Here is a 17,990-nt window from a genome sequence, read left to right as displayed (position 1 = left end):
CAGCCAACAAACACCCTCTTGTTAAGGCACAGATTAGAATACATTTAACCTACAATGCACCACACACTACACAGCAGCTCCATTAGCTACAGCTGGTTGAACAGGATGTTGCCCCCCTGCTGTATAACCACAAAAAACCCTCACAAAGGAATATTTCCATTTCTGTCTACGGGCCCGTTTGCATTTCAAGACTCCTGATAAATATTTAACAGACCACAGCTCAGGTCTACACTCTGAAAAATATCTTAGCATACTCAAAATTCACTTTACCCTGGATTTCATATTGCAATGTTATGTTCTTCAAAAGACAGCACAGCTCTTTGCTATGTGCATCTCAACTAACGCTGCATCTCAACTGGACTTTTTCTGGCATTCTGACTGCTACTAAAGGTGAAAGAGGCTGTGTCAGTGGTTGGTTTGTCTGATGATGATCACTGTGCAAACAGCAAAGACATTGGTTGCATCACCACACAGCACTGCCCTGTTTTTTATGATTAGTGTTTATATTAAACAATAAGGCTGCGGGCAATTAGCAACATGAAACAGAATTGCAGCAGTGGTCTAAATTTGCCTTTAATATTAAATGAGGTGATAACTTCTCAGTGAGAACTTTAACTAAATAAATAAATAACAAGATTGCATAACTTCCCAGCTAAATCTAGCTCTATGAAAATCGCTCTATTCCTCTTACTTGACTGATAAAGAAGAGCTCTGGGCTTTGGTTGGCACCTTCAGGCAATCACCACCCTTGTTTTTCCAGAAGCAGGGCTTTGTCTGTCATAGAAAGCTTTTCAGACCACCTAAGGGTTTTTGTTTTAAACCAAGTAAACACAATAAGACATCTATCTATCAACATAAAAACAACAAGCACATATATAAATATAGAGCCTATATACAACATATTAATGGCTTCAACTTTAAAGAGGATAAAAAGGTCAAACAAAGAAGAGAAAACACTCCAATCGGGTAAACTCCCCCCTCTCCAAGTCTGCAGTGAGCAAATACCAGTAACACCGACATGCAGATGCAAAGATAAACAACTTGCACATGAAGATGTATGCACATGCATGAAATGTGCTCCCAAAAGTGATTTAGTTTATCACTTTCCATGTTGCCTTTAATACTTATATTCGATTCACACTAACTTGAACACTATATTAAAGACTGTTTGGCTATACCTCATTCTGTTCTGTAAAGGTCTACTTTTTCCTTCAACACACAGACAGGGGTAACCATTTCAAAGAAAGGACCAGTGTTGGGAACACTGCTCTGCTGGGTGTGACTGTGGGGCAACAGCACAACGTATATACGTCAAGGGATCAAACGCAAGTGAAAAAACCCAAAAAAGCCAATAAGGGCTTTGAGCTTTGTTTCATAACTACAATGAAGACAGTAGCTGAAAAAACATGATTCAACACAACTACTACTATTAGTACTTACAATTTCTTTAAAATAATAATCCATCCTCCCCAAACCTAAAATGGTAAGGCCTCTGAAAGTCAGGGAAACCCCAGAGAAAAGCCCCCAAAGGCAGAAATACCCCTTGACAGATTTCCATCTTTGTCATCACAAAGCCTCTGAGAAGGATGATGATCACAATGCAGTCAGCGTGAGTGTGAAACAGGTAGGGGAATGGTTTTTTTTGTGGGGATTATCATTTAAGCCATGAGAAAAATCCAAGGAGAAAAACCCCACTATACTGGAATTCAGAAAAGAAGAAGGTTCTAACATCATTCTATATTTATCTATTTATTTTAAGTAAATGTCGACTTTAGACATTGACTTTCCTTTGTGCGTTTCTGTGGGTGTGTAGAAGCAGATGGCTTTTAAGATCAAAAGCAGCATGGGTGTGGAAACCAGGTGTCTATGTTAAAATAAGAAAACAAAAGCAGGGTTTTTTTTTCTTCTATAATGGGTGTGGCATATACACATTTTCAGTCAAACAGCGATGGAGTTTTGTTGACTGAGCTGAAGCCAAAGTCAAACTTTCTTTAATCCAGTGAGGCTGTGCATAATTCATCCTTGGATAAACACAGAATAAAGCCAGACACAACATAGGTGACAGAGACACACATGGCACTTAGAGAGCCCTCCATTTAAATCTATGGGAGAATTCTGGTGGTAGAGGTCTTGAGCCACAAATCTGTCTTACTTAGGAATGTACCTTGGATTTGAATAATTATTATACTACTAATAAATATGATGCATTATGAAAACGCACTGAGAAAGGTCTGGCTGAAATGAAATACAAGTAATGAGGAAACCAGGGAGGGACTATAAAGAAAATTAATGCTGACTCTCGACAGTAAAAGTCTAGGTAAACTAAACCACTGGAAACTCCAATGAGCAACCGATCGAGGTTTCAACCAACTGAAACTGTCTTAACTAGCTTAATTGATAAGAGATGATGGTCCACAAAACAAGGAGTGCTGTCATGCCAGCGCAAAAATCTGATTGACACACCCGTGCACCAAACTGTGTTCAGTTCCCTGAGAACCAAAAGAGAGGCTGGAGAACCTCCTGCTCACTACTACCACCACCATGGAGGGGAGAGGAAGAAAGAGAAAAATAAATAAATAAATAAATAAATAAATAAATATCTGTCACGCTCAACACTTATCTACTAGCAAAATACAACTTCTCTGGACCCAACTTGGGGAGAACGAATGCAATAAGTTCAATTAATGAAAAAGGAAGGACCTTTGACTTATAAGCCACAAATCTGTACAGTAACACTTAAAACTGACAAAAAGTGCAAAGGCTAACTGATTTAAGCGACACGCAATCAATCTGAACCTCTCGTTTAGCTTGCACAGCTATGTTTAAATATGCACCCTCTAAATTATTCGTAGTCATGTGATGTTGCCCATTGGTTTGCGAGGCTCCATCTGAAACGCATACTGTGCATTTTGACTGTCACCAAACCAGACATGACAAGCACAGTGGTGGATATCAGAAGGTAAAAAGGTAACCTGCCGTGAACCCTATCACCTTACCTGCCTAGTAAATTAGTTGCCAAGCAGGAATGTTTCTGGAAACTAAATTACTCAACAATTAAACAACAGGATACAGATCAGACTGATTAATCAAAAAGTGACAACACACTGAAACATTGGTGACAACTAGCAAGGGCAGCAATATCAACTGGACTAGTCATGCACATCTTCAGCGGGGAATCTTTGAAAGGCCTATGACATCACCTACATAACTGGCTGATGTCATTGATTGTGTTGGTGCATTATGTGTTAACTGCTGTGTGGTCATTCGTGATGTGTGTGAATGTTAGAAAGTGCTTACATGTAGAAAAAAAAGTGCTTGAATGACAGGTGAATGAAACATGTTATATGAAAAAAGGCAATGATAAGAAAAGGGAATATCGCAATAGAATATGGGTAAAACGTGCATGCGCAGTGCCTTTGTTTTCATACGCACATGGCGGAAAAAGCATGGCGGTGGCAGAGAATGAGAAGGGCGAAAGCGGATCGTTAAATAAAACAGATGAACCAGAATTGGTTTGTAAAAATGGTGCAACTTCAGTGATGTTGAACTGGTTTGGTTTTTGTCCGTCAGATACACATGAAAGCACAATTTGTGGTAGTGCATGCTAGCGGGCCGTCATTATTACAGTGTTTTTCGGAAAATAAGGTGTACTTAAAATCCTTTAATTTTCTGAAAAATCGACAGTGCCCCTTATAATCCGGTGCACCTTATGTATGAATTCTGGTTGTGCTTACTGACCTCAAACCGATTTTATGTGGTACACGGTGCTCAAAAATCTGTCAAAAAATGTTTTAGTACGACTAAGCTACAAACCCGTACCGCATGATGGATTGCCGGAGCATTACAGCTACTGTAGTCAGGAGCCTCGCGAAGTAATACGTACTGTGCTTCAACATAATATTACCGTATTGTGTGTGTATAACCACTTTTTAAGTTTTGTGGATATTATACATGGTTATGCTCAGGAGATGTCGGCCCATTTCCACTGGAAATGCCTTTTGGTTAAACTGTCAGCAAGGAATTTGCATTTCCACTGTTAAAATTTTGTATAGCTTTAACCCACATAAAAAAACAGCTGCTTGTTTAAGTTAAAAATACACTGATGGGGTTCTTTTGCACTAATAAAGTTGTGGAGTTGTAAAGTATTTTGTCTTGTGTCAATTAGGGCTGCCACGATTAGTCGACTAGTCACGATTACGTCGACTATCAAAATCGTCGACGACTGATTTAATAGTCGACGCGTCGTTTGAAGCTTTGTAAGATCCCAAAAGACGCAGGAATGAGTAGCAGGATTTAAGAGTGTAATAACGGACTGAAACAGAAGATGGCAGCACTGCATGTACAACGATGCCAGCTGCCGTTAAACCCCGAAGAAGAAGCTGTGTCCCAGAATTCATAGCGCGGCCCTGCTCAGTTTCCAACAATGGCGGCAGCTAGTTAGTTTTAATGTTACTCTTATTATTCTTTCTGGGTCACAAAATACACGTTTAACATATTTTTAGGCGAGAATGTAGCTGTGGAAACCTCAAATATCTGCTCAGTTTATCAAGACACCGCATATTTTCAAAAGCGCTCCGACGTTTTCGGAGACGTCTGTTACCCACTAGCTCGATAGCTAGCCGGGGGCAAGGTCACTAGAGCTGTGAGAACACCGGACTCCCGGCAAATCGTTTTCAAACCCACCGCCGTCTTTCGCTACTCAGGTTAAACATGATATATGAGTCACTTAGATAACTTAAAAATGTTATTGTTTGGCTTTTTTAGTATTTTATTTGTTCCTGAGTAAATCGGTTTGGCTGAGATTAAAGTTATAGTTTTTACACAGCTGAATAAACGTCAAGCAGACAGCTGATTATCAGAAGTGTGAGATGCTCCAGAATTTACTCCGGTGTCCTGTTATATTTTAGATAGCAAGGAGTTTATTAAACTTCACCAAAACAATCTGCAAATTTCATTAAAATTGAATAAACTATCATCTTTTCTTTATTTTTAGTTAGCACATACCTTAAACACTTAAAGCTGTAAGCTAATGCTAGTTATATAAGAGCAGATGCTGCTGGTGCAATAAGCTGTACGTTTTACGTCCAATGGATCTGATTAGTCGACTAATCGCAAAAATAATCGGTGACTAGTCGACTCAAAATAATCGTTTGTGGCAGCCCTAGTGTCAATTATATCATCAGTTATATAGTTATCGGAAATTTTAAAATATATATCGTGATAAATATTTTTGGCTATGCATAAGTAGAATGGAAAAATCGCTGTATAAGAACCAGTCCATTTACCACAGTCTACAAAATAAAGACCATGTTTTATCAAAAAGTTTTACTCTCAAATGAGCCATTTTTAAAAATCACTACAACAGCGGATCATTTTAAAAGCTTTCCATAATCTAACAAAGCAATGTGCTTTCATAATTCCTTGTCTTTATTACAGAAAAGCAGCAGACTTGCTGCTGAACATTTACATTATATCCAAACTACTATATATTTTTTTTGTCCGTGGTTCAGCTTTTCAAAGTGAAGCCAAAACACAAGCAGGAGTCATTGGATAACTGAGTTTATTTGAATGAGGGTGAACACTGGGACTTAGAGGACTAGTATCTTGACAGGTAAACATGATCTAAGTCCTGTTAATGATCAAACTGAGCCACGGTGAACTCTTTATACCATAGTTCTGACTGCCTGTGGCAGTTATCTCCATATCTTTGAATTTCATCTGTTATGTCACCACATTTATAGACAAGGGCATGGTGGAAAAAGAACAAAAAATAAAATCACATGCACCATCTTGTTGCCCAAGACATGGAGTTGTTTTTTTTTTTTTTTTTTTTTTAATAAAGAAAAGAGTTCAAAAGCAAAGGCCCATTTGCACATAAGTGCCTCCGAGGTCTTTCAGGGGAGCAGATAGTTTGTGTTCTGTATCTATTTTTGCTACACGCTGCTGGGGATAAGTCTCCTGACCCTGGAAAGGAACACAAACGGGCTTTTCAGTGGCAGCAAAAAAAAAAAAAAAAAAAAGGAAAAAAAAAAAGAAAAAGAAAAGACAAAGAAAATAAGTTGTGAAGATGCTGCGCAATCACGGCATCTGACTATGGTGCTGACAAAGATTATTCCTCTTAAAAAAAAGAGGAATAATGTGCAAAAATATTTCTTCAAGAAAACAGACTGTAAAGCTGCGCTTTTACTGCCCCCCAGTCGATTGGTTACTTTTAACAGTTCAACCGTGAAAAAGAGGGAAGAAGATGCTTGAATGCTATGGGAACTAAATTTATTGGGTTGGTGCCTAATGCTAAACAGGGCTGTGGCAAAGAAAGGAGGGGGCCCAATGAAAAATTAGTGTGAAGAGCAGACAATCAGCCGGTCATTACCGCCTTGTTTGGATTCAAAACAGGACATTTGGTTTCCAAGCAGGCTTCGCAAAATGAGAAAGTCAGCTGGGAAATGACATCTTAAGGGCACTGCATGAGAGCACTATCTGAGCCAAGCAACATCACTAACAAATGTGATTCGTTGATGCTTGAATGAGACTCAGGGGGTCCCTCAACGGTTTCCTGTATACCACTGGGGGTAGAAACTTGTGCAACAGAGAGAAAGGGGAAAAAAAAAGAAAGAGGGATTTTTGTTTTGTTTTGGTTGGGGGGGGGGGGGGTCCTGCCAGCTTAATTTGAATAGCAAATAGCACGAAAGATTAGCATTCCAATGGAGCTCTCCATACCAACGGACCCCTCCCACAGCACTAATCACAGAGAAAGACTGAGGAATGCTGAGAGCCTTGTCACATGCAGTGAGGCATTTTTTCAATGACAGTGCAAGATGGCGGTTAGAAAAGAAGAAAAAAAAAAACAAAAAAACAAACATAAACAAAACAAACAAACACCCAAAACAAACCAGGCCATCAACAAGGTCTTCACCTCATTGAAAGACAAAGGAAAATCTGTGGCTCTAACATAGTAATTCCATCACCAAAGATGTAACTTGGAAGCTAGAACTAGCCTGCCAAAGGGTCCAGTTTGGCCTAGTGTTTCTGGTAGGCCCTACAATTTATGATTTTTATAAAATCTTGGTTATGGCTGAGGGGAAATTTTCAGAATGTGCCCATTTACTCTTTAAGAGAAAAATATTGAGTGGATGGTGTTCCATCATAGGGCTGTTTGATCTAACGATATATATCGGATGACGATATAAAAACGTCTATCTTTTCATTTTACGCTATCTTTTGTTTCGTGGTGTCGCAAAATAAACTGTTTACGGCAATATTTTTTCATCGTTTTGATGGTCACTGTGGTGGCTATATTAATTTCTTAAAGTTCTCTCTTTCTCTTATATTTAATATAACCACACTACGGACGGGCAAGTGCCTGTTTTTATGAGTTGTCGTTAGCAACAACCACGGTAAAACCATCGTAAAACCACCCGTTTGTTTATTTTTCCACATAAACCTTTCACAATAAAGCTCAAGATCCTGTTGACTTTTCAAAATAAACTGAATCACATGAAAGAGTATGCAGAGTATTTACGGATGAGAAGCAAAAAAGAGCCGTCAGGTGCTAAAAAATAAACCTTAGACTCAAACGTTAGAACAGGCTTTTCCCCGCAGCACGCTGTGTAATAAATACTCAAAGAAAATGGCGGCCGTTACAACTTATGTCTAAAAATGTATAGTTTCATGCATCTGTTAAAACACTCGACTCCAGGTACAGGTCAGGTTACATTTTTGTGATTTATATCGTTATCGGGACAATAGACGTCTTGTATCGGGATATGAGATTTTGGTCATGTCGCACAGCCCTATTCTATCATATATTATTTTACAATGGGTTCTATCACTTGGCGCAATAAAGCAAGTTAGACACTCCTGACTTGCACAGATATGGATATTTTTTCCACAACTAAAGCTCAGGAAGATGATCTCAACGCCTGCTCATGACCTTCCATCTCACACTGAGATGCCTTAACATTTTATCCCTGCCTGAGGTGCTAATTACCAAGCCCAGACTGCAGCTCCTCTCACTCTTCCCATCTCCCTATATTCTACTCAGCACATGAGCAGACATGTCTTTGTCTGTGTGCCACATCGCTGCCAATGACGCTATGTTGGGTGCATGATTTCTCTGTGGAATCACTTCTCACAGCGAGCAGAACGCAAATATACAAACTCTTTGGATCTCCGTGTATGTACTGTGGGCCAAAGGTGGCAGTCTAAGCTTTTCTAAGGTCACATCGGGCAGGGGTAGGCAGCAGAGGTGGTCGATCAATAAATTTGTGCTTCAGGCCTCAGGGGAGCTTAGAAACCTTTAACCATTTATTGATTAATCTTGACAGGTTACCGAGGGGAGAAACATTTACTAAATTTAACCATTTAAACTGAATCCTGTAGTCAATACACATCCTTCCCTGGAAGTAAACAGTCTACAACCACAACAAAGGACATTTGTCTCAGGCTTTTTTGTTTTTTTAACCATTTTAAAAATATCAGTGTCTTTTGCTTTGGGACAGGTGAACGAATGAAGCTCAAATGTAGCCAGCTCACACCAACACCATTTGTCGGGGTATTTGGCATTATAACTTGCACTCATGTGATTAGGTATCAGAATAAAGAGCTGCCATAACCCCTTTGCTAAATGCAATCACTGCACCGAAATATGAGCAGGTTGTGGTCGTACTGGGCAGCTGTTCAAGAGCGCAGACTACAAAGCAATTTCAGCATACCCAGGATATCTTTTTCTTATCTGGATTCTGCATGAGCTTGTTAGGTCTGCAGCGCAAGTTACCAATGGAAATGGTAACCTGCCCTGAAAATCCTAAGCACCACATCCTGCTCTGTAGTAAGAGCCACATGAGTATGAAACGCGTCTGATCACATAATGGCAACAAACAAACCATAGCGCGGAAATCCGTAAGTTTCAAATCTGAAAGCTGTTCTGGAAACTTACAGTTCATCTCTCTGACGTTGTGACAGCACCATCGTGATGGGGCAGTGTGGGCGGAGCCGGATTTTATTTATTTAAAAAAAAAAAAAAGAAAGAAAAAAAAGAAGAAGGTGATTCCTGTGCAGCCGCTGCGCTCTCCTCGGTCAGGAGATGAGCTGTGCTGATCCAAGCAACACAGATTAGGTCAGGTGGTGTACTCCAATGACAGGTTAGTTTTGCCCAGACTGAGACTCAGATTAAGAGAAGAGGGTCGCAGGAATCTGCCCCCCGAAAGCTGGCTGACTCCGGGGAGAAGAAATGGAGAGCCTGCAGACCAGTCACCAGCTGAGTGTATGCTGCATCTGCAGGGGAGAGAAAAAGAGAAAGTCAGCATTAGGTATGCATGACAGATAACATGTAGAGTGTTCTGCACCAGTTTAGCAAAGACACTGTCAGCGATGATGGAAAAAACTGAACAATAAAGCAAAAAAATCATTGTATAAACTGCTCATTCATTCGATTTTTTTATTTGTTTACTTTTAAATATTTTCATCCACTTCTGTTATCTTTCTGCACAATCCATCATGGCACAACTCTTGTCTGCTCTTGAAGCGAATGCCTCTCCGTTGACATACAAGAGCTGACCCACATTCTCCTCCCAGGTTGCCAACAGAAAAGAAAAACAGGACATGGCAGAGAGAGTATGAGTAACGGCTGTGCTCAAACTCTCCTGTCCCCATCATCTCGTTATGATATCACCTCAGGAGCTGACTTGGCTGATGGCATGCTTTAAAAAAAAAAAAAATCCATCAGTGGTAGTGGGAAAATAAATTTATTGTCAGGGTTAGAGTATTTATTTCAGGAATAATAAATGTCAATGAAATGTTAAGAATGTCACGATGAAGACTATTTCTATACTGCATCATTGTCTTGAAAAAGCACTTTAACAAACCAGGTACCCAACAGAGTAAGCCTCTTAATCTACTGGGACTAGCCTCAGTAAATCTCTGCCAGAGCACTAAACAAAAGGTACAAACTAAGCCAAATTACTTCAACACCTGCAAAAAGCTGACAAAATTACAGCAAGGCAGACTTCCAGACACAGGAAACAATGTAAAGTAGACATGAGATTTGCTGCTTGGGAAACAGGCAGTAAAAGAAACCGTTATTTGGCTACAGAAGTGATGAGGAATAGAAACACCCCAGGAAGCTACAATGAAGAGAAAAAAAAAAAAAAAAAAAAAATCACATTGCTGATTTTAGATGCAGGAGCTGCATTCCCACAAGGAAAAGAGTCCTCCTATGCACTGTGTTTCTGTTTGCAGAAAAAAGGAGAAAAGCTAAATAATTCTGGTTGGTCAGATGAAGGACTGACCAACCTGTTAAAGTACTACTTTGTATTGCTTGCTTGTTCATTTATTCATGTTGTAGAGAAACTGATTAACAGTACACAGCCTAACGTGACCAGCAGCTAACCTCTGGACCTTGATGTCACCACCTGACAGCAGTCCAAATGTCTACTTACCCCTGACTGTGTGTGCCTTACGGCGTGCTGGCTGCTGCCCAAAAACACTATCAGAGCGCAGCAAAAATATTCTAACGAGCAGGCACTGAAGCTAAAAATGTCTCCCTCACTCCCTCCATATAAAAAAATAACTACCACACAAAAAAGGCACCAAATGCATCAACCTTCACAACTGCCATTGTGTGTGAAAATCAGGTCATCTGCCACATATTGATACGTCTCTCTGCATTGCTGGCAGGTCTCATCGCTGTGTGTATCCATTAACGTGTAGGACTCCCTTCTCTGAAAAACTCATTTGCGGCTTCAGCATCGAGCAAAAATGTTTGCACAATAGCACAATCAGGCTAATTGGCTCAGCACAAAATGTTGTGCCTCGATGGAAAGGGAGGGGTATGAGCCGCAGCCAGGGGTGCATCTATAAATCTGCTCAAAGGCAGTCAATAATGGTAATGCGTCTTCCTCCCAGTGATTGTCTTGTCTTTGTGCAGGACCAGGAACTGTACAACGACAGAGCCCTTTACATTAATGATGCTGACTGGGAGATGTGTTCAATTTGCTTACGAGTCCCAACAGATTATCTGATGTTAGGAGACCAATTCATACATACTAAATGAACACTGTGTACTGTACATACTCTGCATCTTTTGTGGTTAAGAATGCAACAACAGCAGTCAAATGAAATGAATTCTTCCCAATCAGGGTTTTTACTCATTAATAAAAATAAATAAATAAAATATTGGGGGCCCTCCAGTTATTCTAGCCAGCTACATTCATTAGCTCAGACACACAAATTGGTACTAAAATAATGGACTAAAACAAAATACTAAAATTCACTCACCATAAGTAAAATGCACTTCCAGAACAGTCTGCATCACACCTCAGACCATAAAGTTACTCAGATAATCCATTAAAATGCTCCAAAAGTCTCCTAAATAACTACCTTGGTAGAGGAGTTACAGTAAAAAATTACCCCACTCAGAGTTATCAAGGGTAAACTGTCAACAGAGGACAAACTCATTTTTGAACCAGGCTGCAAAAATGCTTTTTAAAGCTGTTAAGTTGGGTGTTTTAACATGCGTGTGCTTAACTCTCTTCTGGAGGCAGCTTCAAGTGGCCATTAGAAGCACTGCAGTTTATTGCACTTTTGCTTCTGCTTCATTTTTTAGCTCCAGAGTTTGCCTCTTGGCTGTTACCTCTGAGACCTCTCAGACTAGAGTTGGATGTCTAGAGACTTTTACGTGGTCTTGGTCTCGAAAGACTTTGGTCTTGGATCCCTCAGTCTTGTCTTGCTGTCTCGGTCTTGCTGTCTCAGATCGACATAGTGGTCGGGAGATTTGGAGTCAACAGTATCCATGATATACAACGTAACGTTCGATAATGTGTCATGCGCAAAAGCATCAGCTCTAAGAGCCGTGCTTAGAGAGTGATTTGTAGTGAATCAGAAGAGTCAACTCCCATTGAGCGAAAGCCGGCTCCTCACTTAATTTCCTTTCGCTGCTCAGCTCTCACACAGTGGCTCAGCTATGCTCCAATCCCTCCATATTGCGGCCAATCACATGCGAGGATATAGGATAATATCATTATGTGAAAAACAGAGAGGGTGAGAGACGTGATAGTCAAGTGGAGCGCGCGTCTGTCCTCTCAGTTATTGGAGTGACAGTAGACAGCGGTGAGGAGGGCTGTGCGAGTGCATCGCAAAAACACATAAATATGCCTGACACCCGTAAACGAAGCAGCATCTGGCTACAGTTTAAAGACTTTTTTGTCTCGGTCTTGGTCTCGTCTCGATTTTGTCTTGACTCGGCCTGTCTTGGTCTCGATACCCTCTGGCCTTGGTATTGTCTTGGTCTTGGTTTAGGCGGTCTTGACTACAAATCTATCTCAGACAAACATTTGCGCACAAGCTGCATTTAAGCAGCTAACCCAAGGCTGGTCTCTACACACTTTAAAAAAAATAAAATAAAAAAAAAAAGTGGGCCACCTGACTGATAATTTGAATCCAAACAATTAAAATGTGCAACAATTGTTTAAAAATACCTGAGGAAAAATGTCAACAAAAAAAAGAAAAGAAAAAGACTCAAAGAAAACAACGTAGATGACGACAAATCCCCAAACTAATTAGATATCTAGTCCTGACACGTCACCATAACACTATGACTTAACCTTATGCCGCCAGCCAAATATTACAAGACGAGGTATGCACAAAAATTTTTGACTACCCATCCCATGGTGTCTGAACAAAGGAATAAGCTGCTATGGCATGCAGAGAAGAGAAACAAAAATACCACAGTCTAAAGTCACATGTGAAATAGTGTTCTAGTAACTTGTCACAAAATATTGCAGCAATGCTGACAAAGCTGACGGTCGCGAACCCACTGCTACATTGGATTCACAGCTCTCTGGTTGTGACGTTATGTCGCCGTCATCATCCCCCCGCCCCCTTAAATGTATTCGTTTAAAAAAAAAAAAAAAAGAGAGAAACAAAAGAGAGAAACAAAAATACCACAGCATTTTTTTTCTTTTTTTTTTTTTTAAAGGCAAACATCTCAAACAGCTGGAATGTGGAGCACCTTCATTTACTCTTAGACTCCACCTCACATGCCCTGGGAACAACATCACAGACTGCATTTTTTACATAACAACAAAAAGAACTATTATGAATCATGTGAAATAATGAAGTGTTAAAATACAGCAGAAACAGTCAAGTTTGGCTGGAGAAGGCTGGCAAAGCTTGATCATACAAGAGCACAGACCAAACATAAAAAATCCAGGTCAACACCTGGGGGACAAAAGTCACTGAATTACAGAAGGGGAATGGCTACCAGGCTAAACTACTTTACTGAAGAGGAGGTACACCTATGCATAGGAGTCTTTTGAACAGGTCTGTGATTTTAGATCTCATAACCATGCAAAGAGAATCAAAAACGACGCTGTCATATGACCTGAACACTTACACGCTGACACATTTAGCTACTGAAGCAGATATAATATGATGTTTTCAAGACTTGGGTTTCAACAGAGCAATAAACATAATATATTTAACGGCTAATGTGCACATATTAGAGGCTTATCACACAGGCAGTAATTTAGATGTCGACATACTTTGGCTAATTTAACATACAAAGTGATAAAATTAGGAAATACGCTGTGGAGATGACTGCTTCCTGACAAGACTAAATAGAGGCTTTTCAAAATCAGATAACTAAAGAAATCTCAAGCTTGATGACACACAATGGAGATATCCTCTCCACTCTAATAACACTCAAATGCTAAGTTTCTGTGAATGGCTGTTCTTGATAAATCACTCAGGCAGAGACCATCTAAAGACCTTTACCACTAACTGATATTGCAACTGGGGGAACATCTGGCTCGGCTCCCAACATGCAGCCGCTACAACCCACGAGGTGCTTGTCTTAGTTAACTGGGTTGGTAGCAGTCACTTAAACCTATTAAATTACATGGGTAGTAAGATAGCAGAGTTCTCCTGAGATTAATAGAGGAGATTTCATTAGGAGAAGCATGATCTCTACAGATGGCTTCAAATGCGTGACTACAAAAATATTTAAGTAGTGCACAAGACAGAAAAAAACCTACTCCTTGCTCTCAAACAGCTGTTTTATCTTCTGGAAGAGCACACACACACCCCAGCATCCACACCCACAGAATGGGATAGACACTGAACAGAGAGGAAGCTGTAAAGGACAACAGATCAATGTTACGCCAATAAGACGCTTGACATGCAGGCGAGAGCAACACCATTGAGGCAGGTTAGCCTGCTACATTTATACAACAGCAAAGAGGTTTGTTATAAACCATGTATGAATCCCTCCAGGCAATTCACCTCACACCAACAAGCTACTGGCTGAAATTATTAAGACTATAAATATAGAGCAGAGGTTAATTCTGCAAGCAACTATGGTGGCTATCACACAAATGGTGGATTGCTATCAAAGCATCAGCCTCTACAACTTATTTACAGTCTCACTACAACATAAATACTTTCTGTAAAGTATAGCAGAATATCTGGCAACGTGTGAAAACAGTCATTTGTAGGATGGCTGGCAGTTGTTGTTGGCAGATTGGTTAATAACCAGTCAGCTTAGCAGTGGGCAAGCTGTCTGGGAGGTGAACCTCTATGCTACTGTAAGCCATCCACTATAGCAAAGGCAAACAGCCTCTCTCTCTGTCTCAATACTCTCTGCTGACAGAAAAAGAAGAAAGGGGGGGGGCACAATTTGCTCCTTTCTCACAAAAATCTTCACATTTTCCACAACTATTAGATGACAACCCCATAACATCAGTGACTCTTTGCAGTTTTGCTGATGGACTAAAAGTAATTTCTAAAGCTTCCCATTGCAGTGAAACGCAATTGGTGCTGCTGTGTTTCCAGTGCTGACAGTACTGAATGGGGCCTGGCTACAGAGATGTACTTATTCAAATCAACTGCTGATAAAAACTCAGCACAGACGAGAAAAGAAAAAGAAAAAAAGCATTGTCAAGTAAAAATCAGCTCAGCACACAGTATATTTTATACAAATACAAAGCTGCTGTTCTTAAACTAAAAGTTGAACTTTGAACTATTTTGACATCATGGACAGTCTGTATAGCTACATTTTCTGACATTGAAAGAAAACTGCATAAATTATTACTAAACTTCGTGTGGACTGTGCAGATTTAGAAACGGATCAAGCAAATAGCAGGCCAACTTTGACCCACAACAAGACCAAAGCAATTTGCAGCATTTGGCATCAGTGTTTAACATAAGTGTGTGCATATCATAATAGTATTACAAGTGACAGGTCCCAACAACCGCTACTGTCAAAAACTGCATTGCTCCTCAAAATGGCTGCAATTGAGAGTCCTCTTAAGTCTGTCACAACCTACAACACAATCGCAAACACCTGCATGGAGTGTAAGACGTGTTGAATGCCGTTTTCTAAAATAAATATCAACATCCCACAGGATCAGGACAGGACACTTACCAGGCGTGGCTGATCCTAGCTCAAATTAATGGTTTATCCGATCTGAAAACAAGGTTCGCGCTAAGTAGCGACAACGTACTCTCCCCCATGAGACAGCCAGAGCAAAGACTAGCATTCATCCCCGTTTTCACTAGACTCTGAATTCATACAACGAGACACAGAAAACAGCGAGGCACACATGCAAACACGTCGCCTCCTCCTGCGTGCTCCACCCTGATTTTCAAACACCGTGCCAACAACACACGGCGTGAAGCAGCCCACGAGTGTGACAGCAATGATGTGAGCTGCCTCAGCCGAGCATCCATCAAGCAGTGTGACAGCGACCAGAGAGGGGAGAAACGCACCCGGTGACAGGTCACGGGAGCAACTGGGCTGACTGAAGTCGAAACACAATAATATCTGCACAATAAACCACACGACGCCTGAACGTCACTCACAACCGCTTCCAAATGCTAACGCCGGGGCTGCACCGCCGGTTAACGACAACAGAACCACACGGTGCGGGCGGTCAGGTGTTTAAACGAGACACAGGCCTAACATTTCCAAGGACAACCCTCTACTTGGAAATGCATTCAAGCATGCTGCAGGGGTTAAGAGACTAGGTTGACAGGCACAGTTACTGCACTTCTAACAACGCTAATTACTTATTACTAACTTAAGGTGGACTCCATAAGCAGCACAATTGGCACTGATATACCTTATCACTGAAACCTTCTCCAAACTTACTCTACTTCGGCTTACCTGACCACAACGCCAGTCGTTATCGTTATCTTATTCCAGGTTATCTTCAGCTAAAGTTAATGTTAGCCAAGTTAGCTCCAGAAAGTTAGCTCGCTCGTTTAACTTCAATCAAAACCGCACTTTGTATTCCAGCTCAAGTATGTACATTTAACCAAAACAGCAAATAATAACGGCTTAAATGACAGCCAGTGTTCAAGTGCTGTTTGTCGGCACACAAGGACAAACTCCCACTGACAGGGTACCTGCTGCTCCAGTCCAGAGCGGCCTATCCGCCATTTTGAGGCACAGAAAGGAGGTGCACGGACTGCAGCCACATCGTCATTTTCCCCACCTAACGACGGATTCCTTCGACCGTCGCCGGCTTCATAAATGAAAACTGCTCAGACTTACCCTATTGTTACTGGCCGTGAGTATCCTCAGACGTCTCCGACGGCAACACGACCCGGCAGGGCGTGAAATTTCCGCTCCCAAAACCTGGTCTTATGATGTGGAGGTAAACTGTGGCCGTCTTGTCTCCTGTCGGCTCCGCTCGCTTGTTTTTTTTCGTACACTACCGCATTCGACTTCGGCCGGGTACGCGCTTGGAATTCGCGTTCACGCCATCACAGGAGCGCGCGCGCCCTTGGTCGTTATTTTATTTGCCTGTTAACTCTTAGATTGCGGCTTCTCATTAGTATGTTTTAAATAGAGGAAATTGTCCTAAATGTCATGAGTGATTTAGAGACTTAATAAACTCACAGAAGGGCACTTTTTTATTTAGTGATTTAATTATTTTTTGTACTTTACACGCCAATTCTAGGATATTTCTCAGGTAAATTCCTTCCCCCCCCATCTTAGTAAGCTTTATAAATAATCTTTTTACTTATAAAACTTGCTGAGTATGAAAATATGTTCCATGTTTAAAACCTTTGCTTTGACTGACAGCAGCTGCTGAAATTTGATTTTTTTTCTTTTTGGTGTTGTTACTAGTTCCTCTTTTGTACCAGCTGAGACACATGTCTGTCAGTGATTTACAAATAGACCGATACCGATCAAGAGCTGATACTGATGTTCCTCAGATACACAGTCAACAAAGGGTTTTTCCCCACAGGACCATACATGCAGTTCTGTCAAAGCTAAGTATTGAGTATTCCTTTCGTATGAACGGGAGTAAGTAGCCACTGCCAGATGCTGCTAATCAAATGCACTTGATTAACTGAGCATCTCTATAAAGGCATAAGTATTGGTAGTGTTTTAACACAATGCCAAAATCTTCTCAGTAGTGGAGGTCCCAGCAAACTCACTCCAAGGTTAGACCTTAGAGCCTTCAAAGAAAAATCAAGAACCCAAGAGCTACAGCTCAGACTCTATGGGCCTCAAGAGTCTGAGCTGTTCGCAAGTCAGTTCGCAAGTTAAATGTGAAAGTTAATGCAGTTCGTGCATAATTAAGAAACGACTGAACAAGTGTGTGTTGTGCTGCCAGAAGAAAGACTTCTTTCTAAAAAAGACGATGGCAACATGCCTTAGTTTTGCAAAGCTGCATCTGAACACCCACAAAACTTTGGGAACGTCCTTTGGACAGACAAGACAAGCACAACTTAGCACAAACATCTCATATGAGTTCAACAAGCATGCCGGTGGTGGTTTGATGACTTGGGCTTTTTTCAGAGCTACAGGACCTGGGCACCTTGCAGTCACTGAATTGGCCGTGAAGTTCTCTGAATACCTAAGTAGTCTGTAGAGTCAAATGCGAGGCCATCTGTATGACAGCTGAAGCGTCACTTGGTGTCATGCAACAAGAGAAAAGAATCAAGGTGTTGCAATGATCTAGTCAAAGTCCAGACCTCAACCT

General features: G+C 40.8%; 1 protein-coding gene across 3 annotated transcripts in view; it reads right to left on the bottom strand.

The window, feature by feature from the left end:
* Window positions 1-16,747, bottom strand: part of LOC146559664 (lissencephaly-1 homolog) — a 39,255-nt gene extending 22,508 nt beyond the window's left edge. Inside the window, exons 1-2 of one of the 3 annotated variants that reach the window (XM_085243329.1) lie at window positions 16,550-16,747; window positions 8,936-9,273 (exon numbers count right to left, since the gene is read on the bottom strand). In XM_085243329.1, the coding sequence (XP_085099455.1) occupies window positions 8,936-8,967 (32 nt within the window). In that variant the 5' untranslated portion in view covers window positions 8,968-9,273; window positions 16,550-16,747. Of the gene's footprint in view, window positions 1-8,935; window positions 9,274-15,418; window positions 15,533-16,159; window positions 16,413-16,549 lie in introns of those variants that run through there. The other 2 variants (XM_085243331.1, XM_085243330.1) reach the window with 2 other exon arrangements.
* Between the last annotated feature and the right edge of the window lie 1,243 nt (window positions 16,748-17,990).

This window comes from Mchenga conophoros, linkage group LG14 (assembly GCF_057382185.1).
Source record: "Mchenga conophoros isolate Kocher_MC1m ecotype Shallow Benthic linkage group LG14, M_conophoros_male_GT1.1, whole genome shotgun sequence".
NCBI lineage: Eukaryota > Metazoa > Chordata > Actinopteri > Cichliformes > Cichlidae > Mchenga > Mchenga conophoros.
The sequence above is the reverse complement of the archived record's forward strand: the minus strand, read 5'-3'. Positions and strand labels throughout refer to the sequence as shown.